Here is a 16,322-nt window from a genome sequence, read left to right as displayed (position 1 = left end):
CCTTGTATTATACCAAAGGAACGTGAAATATAAAATATCATCAAATAACATATTTTTATTGTGTCGAATATTATTGTAAACCGTATTATTCCTGAATCTCTATAGAATTCACCAAGTGACAAAAATAATTATCCCGATCAAGTATTTTTTGTAATCTTGAACTTTCAATACTTCCAACTAATCCGCCATTTAACCCGGACTAGAACCTGTCATTTCACAATGAACTCACGTGGTTAGTTACATTTTATTAATGTTTTTTTTGTAACCCAACTAGTTATCTAAAAAAAGTACATGTTACTCGATTTTTAATATTTACTTTTGCTAATGTTTTAGTTAAATGCTAGAATCACCGGTAAAAAGTAAATAAGACTAGTTACATCATAAGAATAATTAGATCTTTTTGTAAATCTGAATCCAATATTTACAAATAAACTGTCCCAAATACACTTCACACAACTTATTCTCAAATAGAATCAAGCAAACAAAAATTAGATCACTAAACTAATAATCAGATTAATAAACACAATTAGCAAGTTACTTGGTGTTTTACTTACTAATGTTGAACTTGTTGAGACCTTTGAAGATGCTCTAGCAGCGTTTTCGCCTTCCGTTTAGCCCTATCCGACCCGCTTTTAGACAATTCGGTTAACAGGATCACTGCACCAAGCCTACTAATACAATCAAGATTTTCTTTATCCCTTTCGCATAACGAAAGCAAGACCGATATAGCATTTTCTTTACTTCTTGGAAGTCCAGTTCTTGTAAGATCTATCAAAACCGGTATTATACTAGCTTTAACAATAGCGGTTTTAGCTTCTTGATCGCTAGCAAGAACCGAAAGTATAGTCAAGGACTCGTCGATCATACTTGAATCACTCAGCATTTTAAGTAAAACAGGAATGATACCCGCCCTCACGGCTCTTCCTTTATTCCCTTGATTAATGCAAAGATTAAACAAAGCTGTGGCAGCATCTTTCATGCCTCGAGTACTCCCGTTTCCAAGAAGATTAACAAGCTCGGGGATCGCTCCAGACGCGCCGATTATTATCTTATTCTCGTTTGTAAGCGATAAGCTGAAAAGGGTAGCAGCCGCATTTTCTCTAGTTTCCATTGTTCCTAATCTTAATAGTTGTACAACTGAAGGGACTGCGTCGGCTAGCATTATAATTCCTTTATTGTTTTCGTATAAAGAAAGGTTTAGAATCGAAGTGACCGCGTTTTCTTGTGTGAAGTTGTCTTCAGATGTTAATAATCTCACAAGAACCGGGATTGCTCCTGCTTTAGCTAACGTTATTCGGTTATCCGTACTTGTTTTTGATAAAGATCGGATTTTGGTCAATGCTAACCTTCGTTCTTCAATCGATTCGCTTGATAGGTTCCGGATGAGAATATTAATGGCTTTAAGATCTTCACTTGCAACATGAAATGACTTATTTGGTTGCTCCATGTTGTGGTTAACACACCATTGTGTGATTAAGCTTCTTAACACATAGTTAGGAGTTAGAGTGATGTTTTGGAGTTTTTGTTGTGTTTTTGGGCATGTTGTGTTTCCGCAATCGATCCATCTTTGTATGTATGATCTTTCATAAGTCTGCAAGAAATCATATAATCAGCACAATGGTCATAGAAGATTGAAAACACGTGCAGGCCCTACTAGGTCCTGATAGGGTCGCGCCGATTTTTTTAGTACATAACTATTTTTGCGATTTAATCCCTAACACTTAATGAAATTTTGACACTGCTCCTCATAATATTTTACAAATATAGATACTAAAATTTTACAGTTGAAATCAGAAGAACCGAGTTATTCAAAATCGATATGCCACAATGCTGCCGTAAGCCCCAACATTTCACCACAAATCCGGAATCCTTGTTGCCACTTACCGCGAGTTACACCCCTTTCTCAAATCCGATTCTAAACAACCCGAGAACCTCTATTTGGTATTTCTCTTTACGTTTTTTCTAAGTTTTACTTGATTATTTGATTATTTGCTAAATTGCTATATTATTCAAATGCCAGCTTAAAACTTGTAAACTTGTTGGTTACATATTTTGTTAATGCTAGCTTTAGTATTAAATACTCTAGCCTACTCTATAATATGTTACTAATGTAAGCTTAAATTTGTTGATTTATTAATTTATATGGGTTTGAATCCGTAAATTTGGGGAATATATAGATAATATAGGGGAAAATTCCCAAAATAAGTATTTATGAAAACAAATTTCTAGTTTTAGGTACCATTTGCAAGAAATTTCAGAAATAAGTATTATAAACTAGTCGTGACGAGTTGTTTGTAGACCAATTAGAACCTGCCACGTGCCCTTAAACTAACCGTAATGAACAAGTTCACGAATATTTACACGTCACGACTAAATAAGTTTTATGCCTCGTAATCAACACCCACGAGTAATTAATAAGTCCTTTAGTCGCGACGAGTAAATTATAAGGTTAAACTAGTCGCGACAAGTTAACTACTAATAAACTACTCGTGTAAGGAATGTAAACCGGGTAAACTAGTCGTCGCGACTAAAGGACTTATGAATTACTCGTGAGCGTTGATTACGAGGCATGAAACTTAATTAGTCGTGATGAGTAAATGATTAGTGAATGTGCTCGTTACGGTTAGTTTAAGGACAAATGGCAAGTTCTTATTGGTTTCTACAAACTACTCGTCACGACTAGTTTATAATACCTATTTCTGGAATTTCTTTTAAATAATACCTAAAACTAGAAATTCGTTTTCATAAATGCTTATTTTGGGCATTTCCCTATAATATAATGAAACGATTTCTCAAAGGAAAAGTTGGATCTTTATCTTCCAAGACTACGAATATATTAAGTTGGCATTATCTTTTTATTACATGACCCAAACCAGAACGGAAAATTTAATATCTAGCGATAGACCACCAACCCCAAAAATTTATGCCCATAAAAAAAATCCTGGGTCCGTAACTGATTGAAATTGAACGAATTTGGTTTAAGTAGAATGTGATCTACCTGTCCTGTGGAAACAATGACCGGATCCCGCATTAATTCCAAAGAAATCGGGCAAAGGAAATCAACTGGAATTAACGATGATGTTTCAGATGATTCGGATCTGTGAAAGATCACTTTCGTAAGACTTTCTGTCGATGTAACTTCAACCTTTGTTTCTGAATCTTGTTGATTGATGTGAATCGCGGTTTCTACATGATGAAGATCTTTATCCGCTATTGTATTTAGGGGTTCGCTATATCTTTCCCGTGCTCTTCGCAACTGATCTTTCACTAAATCAACCTAAAAACAAGAATTTAAGAACAAATTGGGATAATGTTAGGAAGTCAAAAGATGAGCATAAGATTAAGGATGCATGCTCTTACTTGTTCTTGAACTTCTTCTGAGATATGAAAATGATCATATGGTAAGTTTGCTAATGATTGTTCCAATTTCCATGTAATAGCTTGGAATTGAGATGAGATTTTCTTTGCGGATCCATCCTTTAGTGAAAATCAACCAAGTAAAATGTTTAGAATACAATGATTGTAGAAAATTTAGTATTTTGCAAATTGCACATGCGCGCATTTGATATAAAGTTGATCAAAGAGTCAATAAACAAATGAAATCATTACAAAAATGCCTAAGCATATAAAGAATATATCCTGGACTACAAATAGGGTGCATGAGCCATTGGCAATGGGTAAAAGGTCTTGACGAGCCAAATCTTATGACGAAAGACAAATATCATAGGTAGTTTCATCAGTTTTAGCTTGGATTTCATCACTGAAGATTTTTCTCAAATTTAGCCTTTTCTAATGATTTATTTTTAATGTAAAAACATGCGAGTTGTTAATTTATCTCAGTATTAAGTTCTAAGTATATTTATGTCTTTTATTTCAATATTTAATGAAGTGTTTTCAATTTCAAAGATTTAAAAGTAAATGGACAATGTGATACTAAGATATCTCCTCTTTATTTTAAAAGCCGGAGGTTTAAATCCTATAAGGCGCATCTATAGGTGCTCTAATAGAGTATTTAGAGTAGGTTGCCCTTAAAAAAAGTGTCAGTTTAGAATCCTAAGAGCACTGGGGGTGGTCCGTTATACACGGCCATCACCCGTGATGGCATCACGAACACCGCCGCAGGTCCTCCCATCACGCGTGATGGGGGGCCGACCGTGATGGCCATCACGCATTCAAATCCAATGTTAACTTAATGTGACCGTTGAGGAGATTAAAAAAAAAAAAAACTTAATTAACCTATATAAATATAAATCAAATCCAACTCAAATCCAACTCAAATCCTCTACTACAAACAACATTCTAACATCACACAAATGAAGGGTTCAAAGAAACGTGGCTCGGGTTCAAAGAAAACCCAATCCCGACCAAAGGTTCGACAAAATCTGGACGAGCCGGCGAGATTCCGATTACAAGATGAACCTGACACAACCCAACCATTCCAACAACAACCTTTTCAACCACAACCGTTCCAAAACCAGCCATTTCAATCTCAAACATTTAATTCACCGTTTTCATCGACACCGTATCAAAACCAACCGTTTATTCCACCTTTTTCTAGCCAAATATTTCAAAATAATCCTTTTGAAACGTTTCAATTTCAACCGTCACAAACGTCCGTCGATCCTTTAGAGGATAACAATGTTATACATCAATTTGCACGTGCTTTTCGTGATGAAGACGACGATGTGGATGAAGATGAACCCGCGGAGGAGCCCGCGGAGGAGGATGCCATCACAAACGTCCGTCGATCCTTTAGAGGATAACAATGTTATTTTTTATTTAATTTAACCTTATTTTAGTATTTATTGTAAAAAAATAAAAAAATAAAAAAAAATTCACCATACCACCACCCCCACCAAAATTCCATCACTAGTGATGGAAAGTGGTGGGGTGAAGTGACATACCGTGATTAGTGGGAGCAAGTGATGGTTTTTAAACCACCCCCACCCTCGCTCTAAGACTTCAATAATATACTATTTGCAAAATGATGTAGATTTAGAATTTGTTTTAAGGTATGTGAGTTTTGTTTTAAAAATAAAATATATAGTAGTTTTTTTATATACAATTTCCTCGTTATATATATTATTTGTTCAATAAAATATTACCCTCCTATTTAATTTGTATGTGCTCTTTCCAACAGCTTGAATCAATTTAGCATATATGAACACATGCAATTAATGATGCAATCAAATAAGCACATAATCCAATAACAACATCGCGTTAAGAAACTCACCAGTGAGATCTTACGATCGAAGTTAGCCGAAACTATAAGCAGTTTCTTTGCATCCTCAAGAGCAACCATTAAGTTTAAAAAACAAGATGAAAATAACAATGAATCCAACACCTTCAAGTCCCTTATTTCCTCCAAAAAATTCAACAACAAGACCACCCTTCTAGACAAATCCATGCAATCTTTCTTAAACTCACCCGAGAATCCTACTCTGGAGGTACGCGCAATATCCTTGACGAGACAAATACAAGCGATCACACCGGTGTCGGCCATTAGAAGAATAATAAGTTTTAGTTATAGAAAGTTGATAATGAGTTTGAAAGAATGATATTATGATGATATTTGTATATGAATAAGTCGGTGTTGTGGCGTGTTGATGGTGAAGAAGACAGTTGTAAATTGTGAGGAGAAATGCAACGGTGATTTCGTTACAAATAAACAATTGGACACCGAAGACCACTTCTTCATATAGATGTAGGTTTTTTAGTGTGGTTTACTGCAAGTCTACAAATACTATGTCTTTTATTTTGACAAATAAAGTGATCATTTTATCCAAATAATTAATGCATTTACTTTTGTGTAATCATCTTTCAAAACTTGTAACCCCATCTTTTTTTTAACATGGCCATTTCCTGAATTTATTAAAAAAAATAGACCTTATATATATATATATATATATATATATATATATATATATATATATATCTCAATTTCACTTGTTATTAGGCTAATTTTTTCGAACTTTTACACAATTAAACATAGACGGGCTAAACTATGTTATTTTTTTTTTCAGTTATTTAGGCCTCATTTTATTTGCTACTATACCATTTTTTTTAGTTTTTTCAGCTTAATTAAACATAAACATACTAAATTATGCCCTTTTTAGTTTTTTTTACCCAATTTCATTTTTTAGTGTTTTAAAAAAACTTATATGTGTGTATGCATATATAAATTTTCTTTTTTAAATATGTGTGCCCAAGCCAAAACTATGTTCTAAATGGTTGCCGCCTAGATTTGGGTATGGACCAACCCGTCTTTTTAATAACTTGTTAAAAGCTCTATCGGACTTTAACAGGTGCAACACATGTGATGGCAAAATAGCCATTCAACATTTTTATGCATTGGGTTCATGTACAAATACAAAATCAAAATCCTTTTTCCATGTCGACAACGTTTCTTTCTGATTTAAGCTCTCTTTCACTTGAACAATGCAAATAAACACCACATCACCACCTAATAATGTTAACCTCCGAATTCCACCCGAATCACCTAATTAAAATCAAAAAAATTTAGAACTTAAATCTTACAACGGGAATCTAATTTTAAACAAAATTGTAATGTAGATTGCCACCCATCGTAAATCAAATTCCACTTATTGCAACATTCTCTGAATTTACTTTAGGTTAGGATTTGATGAGAGTAGATGGGCGTGAGCTCACTAAGTTTAATAGAAGGTGGTTTGATGAAGGTAGCGAAGGATTAGGGTTTTAATAGTAAAAAGCATAAGTCCAGTTTTGGTTCGAAAGGAGGTAACTAGTGTGGAAAGATGCCGATACTTGTGTAGGTGGCAATGCTTCGAAATGGTTGATTGGTAACACAAGGGACTAGTGGTGCGAGGAATGGGTGGTGATTGGTGAAAACATAGGCAATGGGCGTTGTTGAGGGTTTGAAAGAAATGATCGTTGTGTAGTTGGGACGGGTTGTAGGGTTGATTCGTGTTGCCAATACTGTGTTTACTATCATTGTTGAGGGACATTGTGTGTCCTAATTTCATATTGTGAAGTGTATTGGTCTAGATATTTGATAAAAAAATACACAAAAAAAAAACAATGGATTTTAACTAACAAAAACTACCAAGTCTTTTCTTTAGTATTAAACAAACGAAAATTGATGCACATCAAACAAAACACAAGACCATATGTAAACTAAACGTCACTTGGAAGACAAGGCAGCTACTTAGACTCAAATACCAACTCAAACTCAGTAACCATATAAGCATAAAACCAACTCAAATACCACTAAGACTTCTCTATCAAGCCACTTAATTAGCTTTTAACCCTTTCTTGCTTTGTATATATCAATCGACTAACCTAACCATCAAACCTTGTCCAAACTGTACGTTTCACATGTACGTGAACCATCAAGATTAGCACCTTCAAGTGAAAGAGCGTTTTATGTATTTTATCGTTTTAAATTTACTCGTATATCTTAACTCATGAAGAGCTTAATAAATTAATATCACTTCTTAATGATCATCCAAGAAACAGGGATTATTGATGATATTAGTTTAAAAATTAAGAAGCATTCATTTTTTTGAAACTCAGAAATAAAGATAAAATCCGTAATTCTCAAAACTCATATTTATGGCTTTAGTTAATACTAAACTAACTCTAGTATAGGGTAAAGTTAAAATACAAATAGAGACAAAAATGAGAATTGTTAGAAGGATTTGTAACCATACAAAAAACCCCTTAAAAATAAATTCAAAAATAATAATAATAACATCATAACACAAAATATAAATAAAAAACAACAAAATTTAAAAAACTAAAATTTTTGCCCCATCATTCCCGTTCAAAAAAAAGCCCAACGAAAAGACACAATGTCAAGATCAAAGACACAACAACGAAAATGAACAAAAGACACAATTATAACTAAAAAAGACACAATAGATCACAAAATATAACACAATATTGAGTAATATAACACAACATCAAGAAAAAAAACGCAATGTTAAGGAAAAAAGACACAATCAATGACGAAAATAAACACAATAATAAACAAAAAGACACAATAGTTTTTTCCCTTAACATTGTTTTTTTTTTTAAATGAGAAAGAAACATTTTTGTTTTTTATACTTTTTTCGTTTTTTAATTAAATTTTGGCTTACGACCCGTATACTATAATATGAAAGGAGAATTATACCCATCGTATCCTAAGGACTTTTTTTAATAATTAATTTCCTGAGAAAAAAACATTGCAAAAACCAGAAGTCAATCCTATATTTACGGAACCACATGAATATTGTTCTTACGATGTAATTACCTTATAAACTAGTCAAAATTGTGGAAGGAGTCTCACGAGGATGTTTCCCTAACGGTGAATCAGTGGACAACTTGATGTTTGCCCGCGGCAAAATTGATATTGCTTTCAATAATTGATCATGTCGCATTGCGACGGTTTAGTGACACGAATTCAATCGGTATCGGTTTGGTTTATAAGGGCAAAAAATATAAACCCGGAAAAGAAATAGAATTTACACTCATATAATTTATGATAAAATATAACATGTTATTGGCTAATAAAACACACGCAATACTAGAACAAAACCAAACATTAAAATTGTCAACTCTCAAATACAAGAAATTAACGTATTAAAAAGAACAAAACAAAACTTACGTGTTGCGACGGCGAACCGACGTGAATTTGTCGGTGTTGGGTTACGGAACCGAAGGTGAACAAAAAATGAATTTGTTAACGTCAAATACAACAAGTTAACATATTTAAAACAAAAAAGGAAATATCCGCGCTTTACGGCCACGAATTAATGAGAATTTGGTCGGTATTGACGGTGTTAATCTAAAATCATAAACATAAATTAGGTAGCCTTAAAATATACCATAAGAAAATTAAAACAAAAAATAACTACGTGTTGTGGTGGCAAATTAAAACAAAATCGGTCGATAACATAAGTAGCAGTCCTAAATCACGAACATAAATTAGTAACCTTAAGAAAATAAAACAAACAAATTTATAAAAATAAAAACAAAAAACTTGCTTGTTACGATGGTAAATTGACTCGAATTCGGTCGTTAAGCTTTATCGGCGTCGACAGTGTCATTACTAAATTCATAAACATAAATTAGTATGCCTAAAAATAACATAAAAAAGAGGTAGATACACAAACGGTCCTTGTGGTTTGGTCTAAATTTTGGATCTAGTCCCTAGTGTTTAAAAGTTATGAATTTAATCCTTACCCACTTAGTTTGCTTTCACAAATGGTCCTTAGGTTAGATAAGCTTACCATATTGCCCTTTTAAAAGTTACAATTTAACCCTTACTCTTTCGAAATGCTTAACACCCATTTTATTATTATTATTATTATTATTATTATTATTATTATTATTATTATTATTATTATTATTATTGGTGTAATTGTTAATTCTTATTGTATTACTATTACACTAATATACTATTATTGTTACATTATTGTTAGCATATTATCAATAAAATTAAAAAAGTTATTACTATAAACATTCACATAAAACTTTATCCGGTGTTCAAAAAAACAAACATTCAAGCGAGATTTCGTTTGTTCGTGCTCGGCTCATACACAAACCTACCTAAGTCTCTCGCTCGTTTACAATCGAGCGGAAATTGAACAAGCGTTTCTCGAACTTTTTCGATCAAGCATCGAACAGTTTTCTACCGTCAAGCTATTAGGGCAGCTTTATCAGTATCTGAATACAAATGAAATTGTGTTGATGATTACTATCGTTGTATACTCCGCAAACTTAAACGAAATAATAATAAAATGTGTAACTTATGAAATCTTGTTATTCTCATGTGGCTTTTTGTTATTTGATAAGTCAAAAGTTTGACCAAAATACAATAGGTGCATAGTTTTGTTTTCTTTTGTTACGTCCCATGATCGAGTTAATTTAGAAAAGTTTATGATTGTGGTGTATAATTTTTTCTTTTTGATGGACACTAAATACAAGTAACAGTGATCACAGTTTTACTCATTTTTAATCTCCTTTCTCCATAAAGGTTTAAAGAATTTAAGATTTTTTGTGGTATTATATGTTTCATTTATGCCATATTATTTGTTTTTCAGTAGTATCTTTATACAAGTGTATATTTATTATAAATTTAAGACCTCTCGATTTATGTGGTTTAGTTATGAACAAAAATCCTAAAACCATGATGATAGAAATGGTGGTATTGAATCTGTGGATATAATAGGTTTTTTTACATTTGTGATTTATAAATTTAAATGTTTTTCCAATTTAACTGTAAGCAAACAATCTTCACTCTTTTTTTAAAATATAAAATTGTTACTTTAATAATTATAAGGGAAGGTTTATGTGCATTTTAATCTTAACATAAGAACGTAGGAAATAATACCAATTTATAAAAAAAAAATAAGAACGTAAGAAACAATACCAACTACAATACTTATCTACATAAATAATGATTTATGATAACAAAGAAAAAACCTAAAAATTACAACAAAAGAATCAAAATCAAGAACAAATTAATAACAGCAAATACCAACAAATACTTATAACAACAAAAGAAAAATCTAATAATAACAACAAAATATAAATCAACAAATACTTATAACGTCTCATAATCGAAAATTAGTAATATGAACAAAAAATAACAGAAAACGCCTATAAAAATAAACTTAATAATAACAACAAATTGGTTCTCACTGTTTTCATGTTAAGAATAAAATATATTTGATTCTTTTCAATAATTATACTAATAATAATTACAATAATAATAATATTGGTTAATCGTGAAATTGTTGAAAACCTAAATACTACAAGGTTAAAGTGTAACTTTTTAAAAGAGTAATTTGGTAATCTTATATTCTTATGTGACTAAGGGGCCATTTATGAAAGCAAACTATGTAGGTATGGACTAAATCCATAACTTTTAAGCATTAGAAACTAAATTCAAAGTTTAGACCAACCATAGTGACTATATGTGTAATTCACTCTAAAAAACACTAAAACAAAAATTAAAAACAAAACTCGTGTGTTACGGCGATGAATTCATCGAATTTGGTCGGTAACAATGGTACCAGCCCTAAATCGTAAACGTAAATTAGTAATCACTAAAAAATAACATAAAAAAATTAAGTATGACATAGAAAAAAAAACTTAATGTGACAACAAAATGTCCCCATTAAGACCAATCAAACTATTATGACTCTCTTTGGCGCCTCCACAAAGAGAGTCCAAGAGCATTTACAATGCATCACCTTTACAAATTGGTATATCAACTATAAAATCAGTTTTAAACGCCATTTAAACACGTATTTCTTCTATGAAAAATCCACTTTGAATCAGAAGTAGAGTTAGAGCTCGCCTTGCTTCTACAAAAATCAATTTAAATTAAAGCTCAATGGAAATACCTGGCATTTAATTACATTAAATTTAGAAAATATTGGTGTTGTGGTAATTTTGATTTATTATTTGGTATGAAATTTAATGTCACCTATATTTGGTATTTGGTAGTATACTATGTGCATGCCATTAAGCCAAATAATAAATCAAAATTATTTGATGATAAAAGCACTTAAAAATATATGAAAAATAGAAACTTCAATTACTAGCATTTCGATCGTTACATTAAAAGCTTAACCAACAACCACCAATACATGACTCTTTATTTAACTCTTCAAAATCTACCGTCTTCATATCTTCTTCAATTCCCACATCACAAATCGCAACCAAATTATGTTGGGTTGATGTAAGCACCGATGGCATCTAGGTAGTCGCTGCTACGGCCAAAGAAACCTCCAAATCTTGCCTTTGAAATGGGCACCGAGAAATGAGTCCCATTCTCAGTACCAAATGGTCCAAACTTGTTGACATTTGTCGAAAATGATAGCGATGTCACAACCACCTTCGAGTCAAACCATCCAATCGTCCCGCTGATGCAGTTCAACTCCTCTACATCAATGTCAATGTTGACCTGACACCACCAGAAGAATAATATTACTGATATAACAAGTTAAAACGTATATAACATATCAGAAAATAAAACTACATTGGGTGGTTATGAATATATTATATGTGTAACATAACATTTTAAGAAATTAACCATAGAGGCCATTCTCCATGGGCCCCCAAAATTTTATTTTATATATAAATGAACTATTTTTTTTATATATTTTAAGCCTTTTAATATATTTGAATTAAAAGGTTATATTTTAGGGGCACATTTTTCTACTCGTCCTAGGCCATAGATTTTCGAGGATTCTCGTAGACAAACAAAGTAATACCTCAGTGCAATCGCCACCATAACCACCAAACTTTGGCGAATGGTGAACGTCACCGTCGTCATCTTGGCTAGCGAAGCTGATGGCGTCGATGCATTCACCATGGTTAATGATTATCTTAGTAATCTTTCCTTCGGCTTTGAAGGACCAGTTTTGTCCATCCGAGCTTCCCCACGGCCCGATCAACGCAAACTTTTTCTGTGACAATGATTTGGAAATCAAGAAACGATCAGTTAGCGATAAACATTAAACAAGAACATGAAATAAATACAAGAAAACAGTATACCATTTTGGGAGGTAAATGTGACAATTGTGAAATGTGAATTGTCGTGTGGTGTAATGAGAAGTATATATAGACAGATAATGAATGGAACATTTAATATGATAACATCTTATAAAAATGTTTATATTTATTATTATTTGTTATTAAATGATGCAAGGATGAAAAGTGTGTGAATTTGGAGATGTGTGAGTGTGATGTTGTAGGTGTCAAATGGTGTGAGGATTAACAGACGGTGCATGCAAGTATACAACCAATTACAGTCCTTCACACCGACCATCATTTTTTATTTTTTCATATTAATTAGTAACGGACCCAAAACAAGGGAATTCTTTTGTCTTTGTTTCCTTGCTTTAATGTCTTTTAACATGATACTTTACTTTTGGTTTGAATTAAGTCAGGACACATAAATAATAACTTGTTGCAATGTTAAGATTACTAGTTTAGTAACTCGTTTATTACACAGACTGAAAATGATATAATGTTAATAAAGAAAATATTTGCATATTCGATACAAGTTATATGTGAAATCAAACATGAAAATATATGTCATAGCATATGAAAGAATTATAATTTAACTAATCTATTAAAGCAAAAAAATATTCCAAATGACTTTTAAATATGCCACCCGCATGGGATGCCAGCTAACCAATTTCCATTTATACATATTCCACCTAATTAACTAATTTTTTTAATTATCATTCCTTCAATTTAATAAATTTTTATGTAATGATATACCAATTAATGCATTTATTACTATTTAATAATTATTAATTACCTCAATTGAATTAAATTATATTATTAATAATTTATAATTACCTCACTTAAGTTATTATCTCGGAAATAATGGATGGTTTCAACAGCTTGATTAATTTGTTGATTTTTTTTTTTGACAGAGATATTACTGATTTACGGTCAAAAGGGTCTTGTACAAGTTGACTACATTTTTGCACAAATATTGGAGCGTAGTTGAAAAGAAGTTATGGCAGTTTAATATATTTTAGGTTCAATGATACGGTTTGTTATCAAACATTTCGCAAATAATTTGCCCCTACACTATTTTTTATGGTTATCTCAAAGTTTTATTTTGTTTTTTTTGTTTTTTTTTTACTTTTTTTTGTTACAACTGTGATTAACCCGTAATGGACAAAACCATTCCGCTCATAGTCGGTAAACGACATAACCAATGGTGTTATGACTAAGGTTGTTTCTCTATATGTAAGTGAACAAGCTTGACCAATTTCAACTAAAAAATGGTCTTGGTTACTTTATGTGTGTGTGTGTAAGATTTAACCTCTTGGTTTACATGACTCTCAAAAATAAATGCAAAAGCTACAATGTTACGTAAAAGTTTATATATAGAAACACAAATAAATTTATTATTCATGTCATCTTAGTTTTTATGTTAATTTAAGCAGGCGGACCAGACTCATATTTAGTTCAGGTCAATGGTTTTTTAGTAAAATTAATTTGGCTCGAAACAGGTTATGAACAGAAAGTGTTCGGTTCGAAACGGTTTATTTAAAAGAATACCAAATTGGTTCGGTTAAAACAAGCATGTCAAAAAGGGTTATGATTCGAATAAATTCTGGTCGAATCGTGTTGTGTAAATCATAGTATTTTTTAACTTAAAAATAAAATTCATTTTTCATGTATTCTTAGTTTTATATTAATTTATACAGGCTGGTCGGGTTCGTGTTTTGTTCAAAACAAGTTTAGGTCAATGTGTTTTTTGAGTAAAATAAGTTCGGGTCAAAACAAGTTGTTTTAAAAGAGTTTCAAATTAGTTCATGTCAAATTGGGCGGGAAAAAAAAAGTTATGATAAAAATGAGTTTGAGTCGAAACGGGTTATTTTAAAGGATAATATTTTCAAACTTAAAAGTCAAATTCATTGTTCATATATTTTTAGTTTTATGTTGATTTGAATGAGCGGTCCGGGTTCATATTTGATTCAAAATAAGTTTGTTGAAACAGCCGGTATTTTCAAACCCGATCGAAACTTTTTCCATTGAATTATTTTTTTTATGAATAATTTACTGTTATTTATTTATTTATTATTCTGTTCAGTTTAGTATTGAAAAGACAAACATTTCTACTCGATCATTGCGGCGGAGAGGCTTAAATGCATTACATGTTCTAAAGTTATTTCGCATTATGGCGGGAAGTCAAACGGTATTTGTTCAATTCGTTATAATAAAAGTTTTGCGGCAAAAGTTTCATTACGAAAGTTGAGGGCGAAAGATTCATTACCAAAGTTTAGAGCTAAAATCTTAATATGTAGAATTAAAGTTGAGGGGCAAAAAGTTTTTAAGTAAAAATAAAGTTGAAAACTAAAAAGTATATAAATGAAACTAAAGTTGCACAGCCAAAAGATAAAAGCTATATATGTGAAACGAAAGTTGATGGAGCATAAAATAATATATAAAAGTTGTACGACAAATGTCAAAGAAACTAAAGTCACAAGTTGAGTTTTAAATATGTATATAAAATATTTTTTTGCTTTATTGTTTATATATTTTATTTATTTACTTTATCACGTTTCTAATATTTAACTTAATATATAACTTTTTAGCATACTTTCATTAAAAAAAAATCTCAAAACAAATATCCAACAATAAAAATGTCTAGCCTACATTTAGCAACTTAAAATCAGTTAAGTGGTTTTAGTATCTCAATTGGTAAAAAACGTGTTTATGTACACTTGTGTATTTAAGAAATTTCATTATGACTCACGGTTATAAAAGTTTTGTTTCATCATTTGTTCACGATATTCATTATACATAACCAGGAGAAGATATGTTACGTTTGTATGCACCATTTATAGGCTTGCTTAACAACTGCTTGTTGTAAATCTCATTAAACTTTATCACTTTTAGCTTAATGTCCCTCCATTTCGACGTAAACATATCGAGGTTTTGATACTCTCCTCATAGCCAAGTGAAACTCTTCAAGAATACAACAGAAAAGTGTTGTGCTATTTTGACTAGTACCTAGAAAATAAAAACTGTTAGTAACAACAAAAACCGTAATAAAAATATTAACAATAAAAGTTTTAACTAAAAATTATTAGCAGTGTTTGAACTCTCGAATACATTAACCCAAGCCTCCCTGACTTAATGCAAGTTCCTTTGTCGCCCATTTTAAGAGAATAAAGTAGATACACGAAAAAATAAACAAGAAAATAAAACATTTGTTTTTTCAAGACTGAGAGTTCAAATCTCACATGTGAAAGGAAAAAAAAACACCGTCAAAAAACTTGATATCTTAAAAAATAAACATAAAAGGTTTTCATCCTTATGATCATTCAGGTAACTTTAAGTTGAGAAAATTACACGTTTTACAATTAGAAGATCGAAACTGTAGTTGGTCTGCTGCTTCAATAGCATAAGAGTGACGGATCTTATGGTTTCAAGTTTGAAATATTATTTTGCCATAACTCTGGGTTTTTCTTTCTAGGTGAATTAGACATGAAGTGTCAAAATCAGTATAAACACATTCCATTTCATAATACTTAGGTGTTTCATATTTGAGATAGTTCTAAACATCGTTAAAAACAAATCAAAACCACATGTTTTGAAACAGATTAGTAAATTACATAGATGATAACAGATACAAGAAAATATATAAACTCCAAATAATGCATCCATTACTATTCAACGTCTCTATTTCTAAATCACTGACAATTTAAAATATTTTAAACCAGCCACCACATTTACTTAAGAAAGTCAAACTATGCCAACCAATCACCATGAGTCTGGGTGGTCAATGGTGGTGGTCAGCACGTGACTCGGGCGTG

At 31.5% G+C, this 16,322-nt stretch overlaps 1 protein-coding gene across 1 annotated transcript; it reads right to left on the bottom strand.

Annotated features, from left to right (window-relative positions):
* Positions 1 to 553: 553 nt before the first annotated feature.
* On the bottom strand, positions 554 to 5,503 carry LOC143572942 (U-box domain-containing protein 11-like). The gene is made up of 4 exons (XM_077057960.1): positions 5,234 to 5,503; positions 3,361 to 3,477; positions 2,999 to 3,277; positions 554 to 1,591 (listed from the first exon to the last, which is right to left on the bottom strand). The coding sequence occupies exons 1-4, from the start codon at positions 5,501 to 5,503 to the stop codon at positions 554 to 556; spliced, it is 1,704 nt and encodes a 567-aa protein (XP_076914075.1).
* Between the last annotated feature and the right edge of the window lie 10,819 nt (positions 5,504 to 16,322).

The sequence above is a fragment of the Bidens hawaiensis genome, unplaced genomic scaffold (assembly GCF_021521415.1).
Source record: "Bidens hawaiensis isolate Kalapana, Puna unplaced genomic scaffold, B.hawaiensis_p1.1 tig00001382_1, whole genome shotgun sequence".
Taxonomy (NCBI): Eukaryota; Viridiplantae; Streptophyta; class Magnoliopsida; order Asterales; family Asteraceae; genus Bidens; species Bidens hawaiensis.
This window is presented reverse-complemented; position numbering and strand designations above follow the sequence as displayed.

What these genes read in the sequence shown, in the direction of transcription:
- LOC143572942 (XM_077057960.1), bottom strand. Translation starts at nt 5,503, where the DNA reads ATGGCCGACACCGGTGTGATCGCTTGTATTTGTCTCGTCAAGGATATT. An exon ending in TCGATCGTAAGATCTCACTG is followed by an intron (nt 3,478 to 5,233) that starts GTGAGTTTCTTA and finishes TTTTCACTAAAG; the next exon opens with GATGGATCCGCAAAGAAAAT. An exon ending in TCATTGTTTCCACAGGACAG is followed by an intron (nt 1,592 to 2,998) that starts GTAGATCACATT and finishes GATTTCTTGCAG; the next exon opens with ACTTATGAAAGATCATACAT.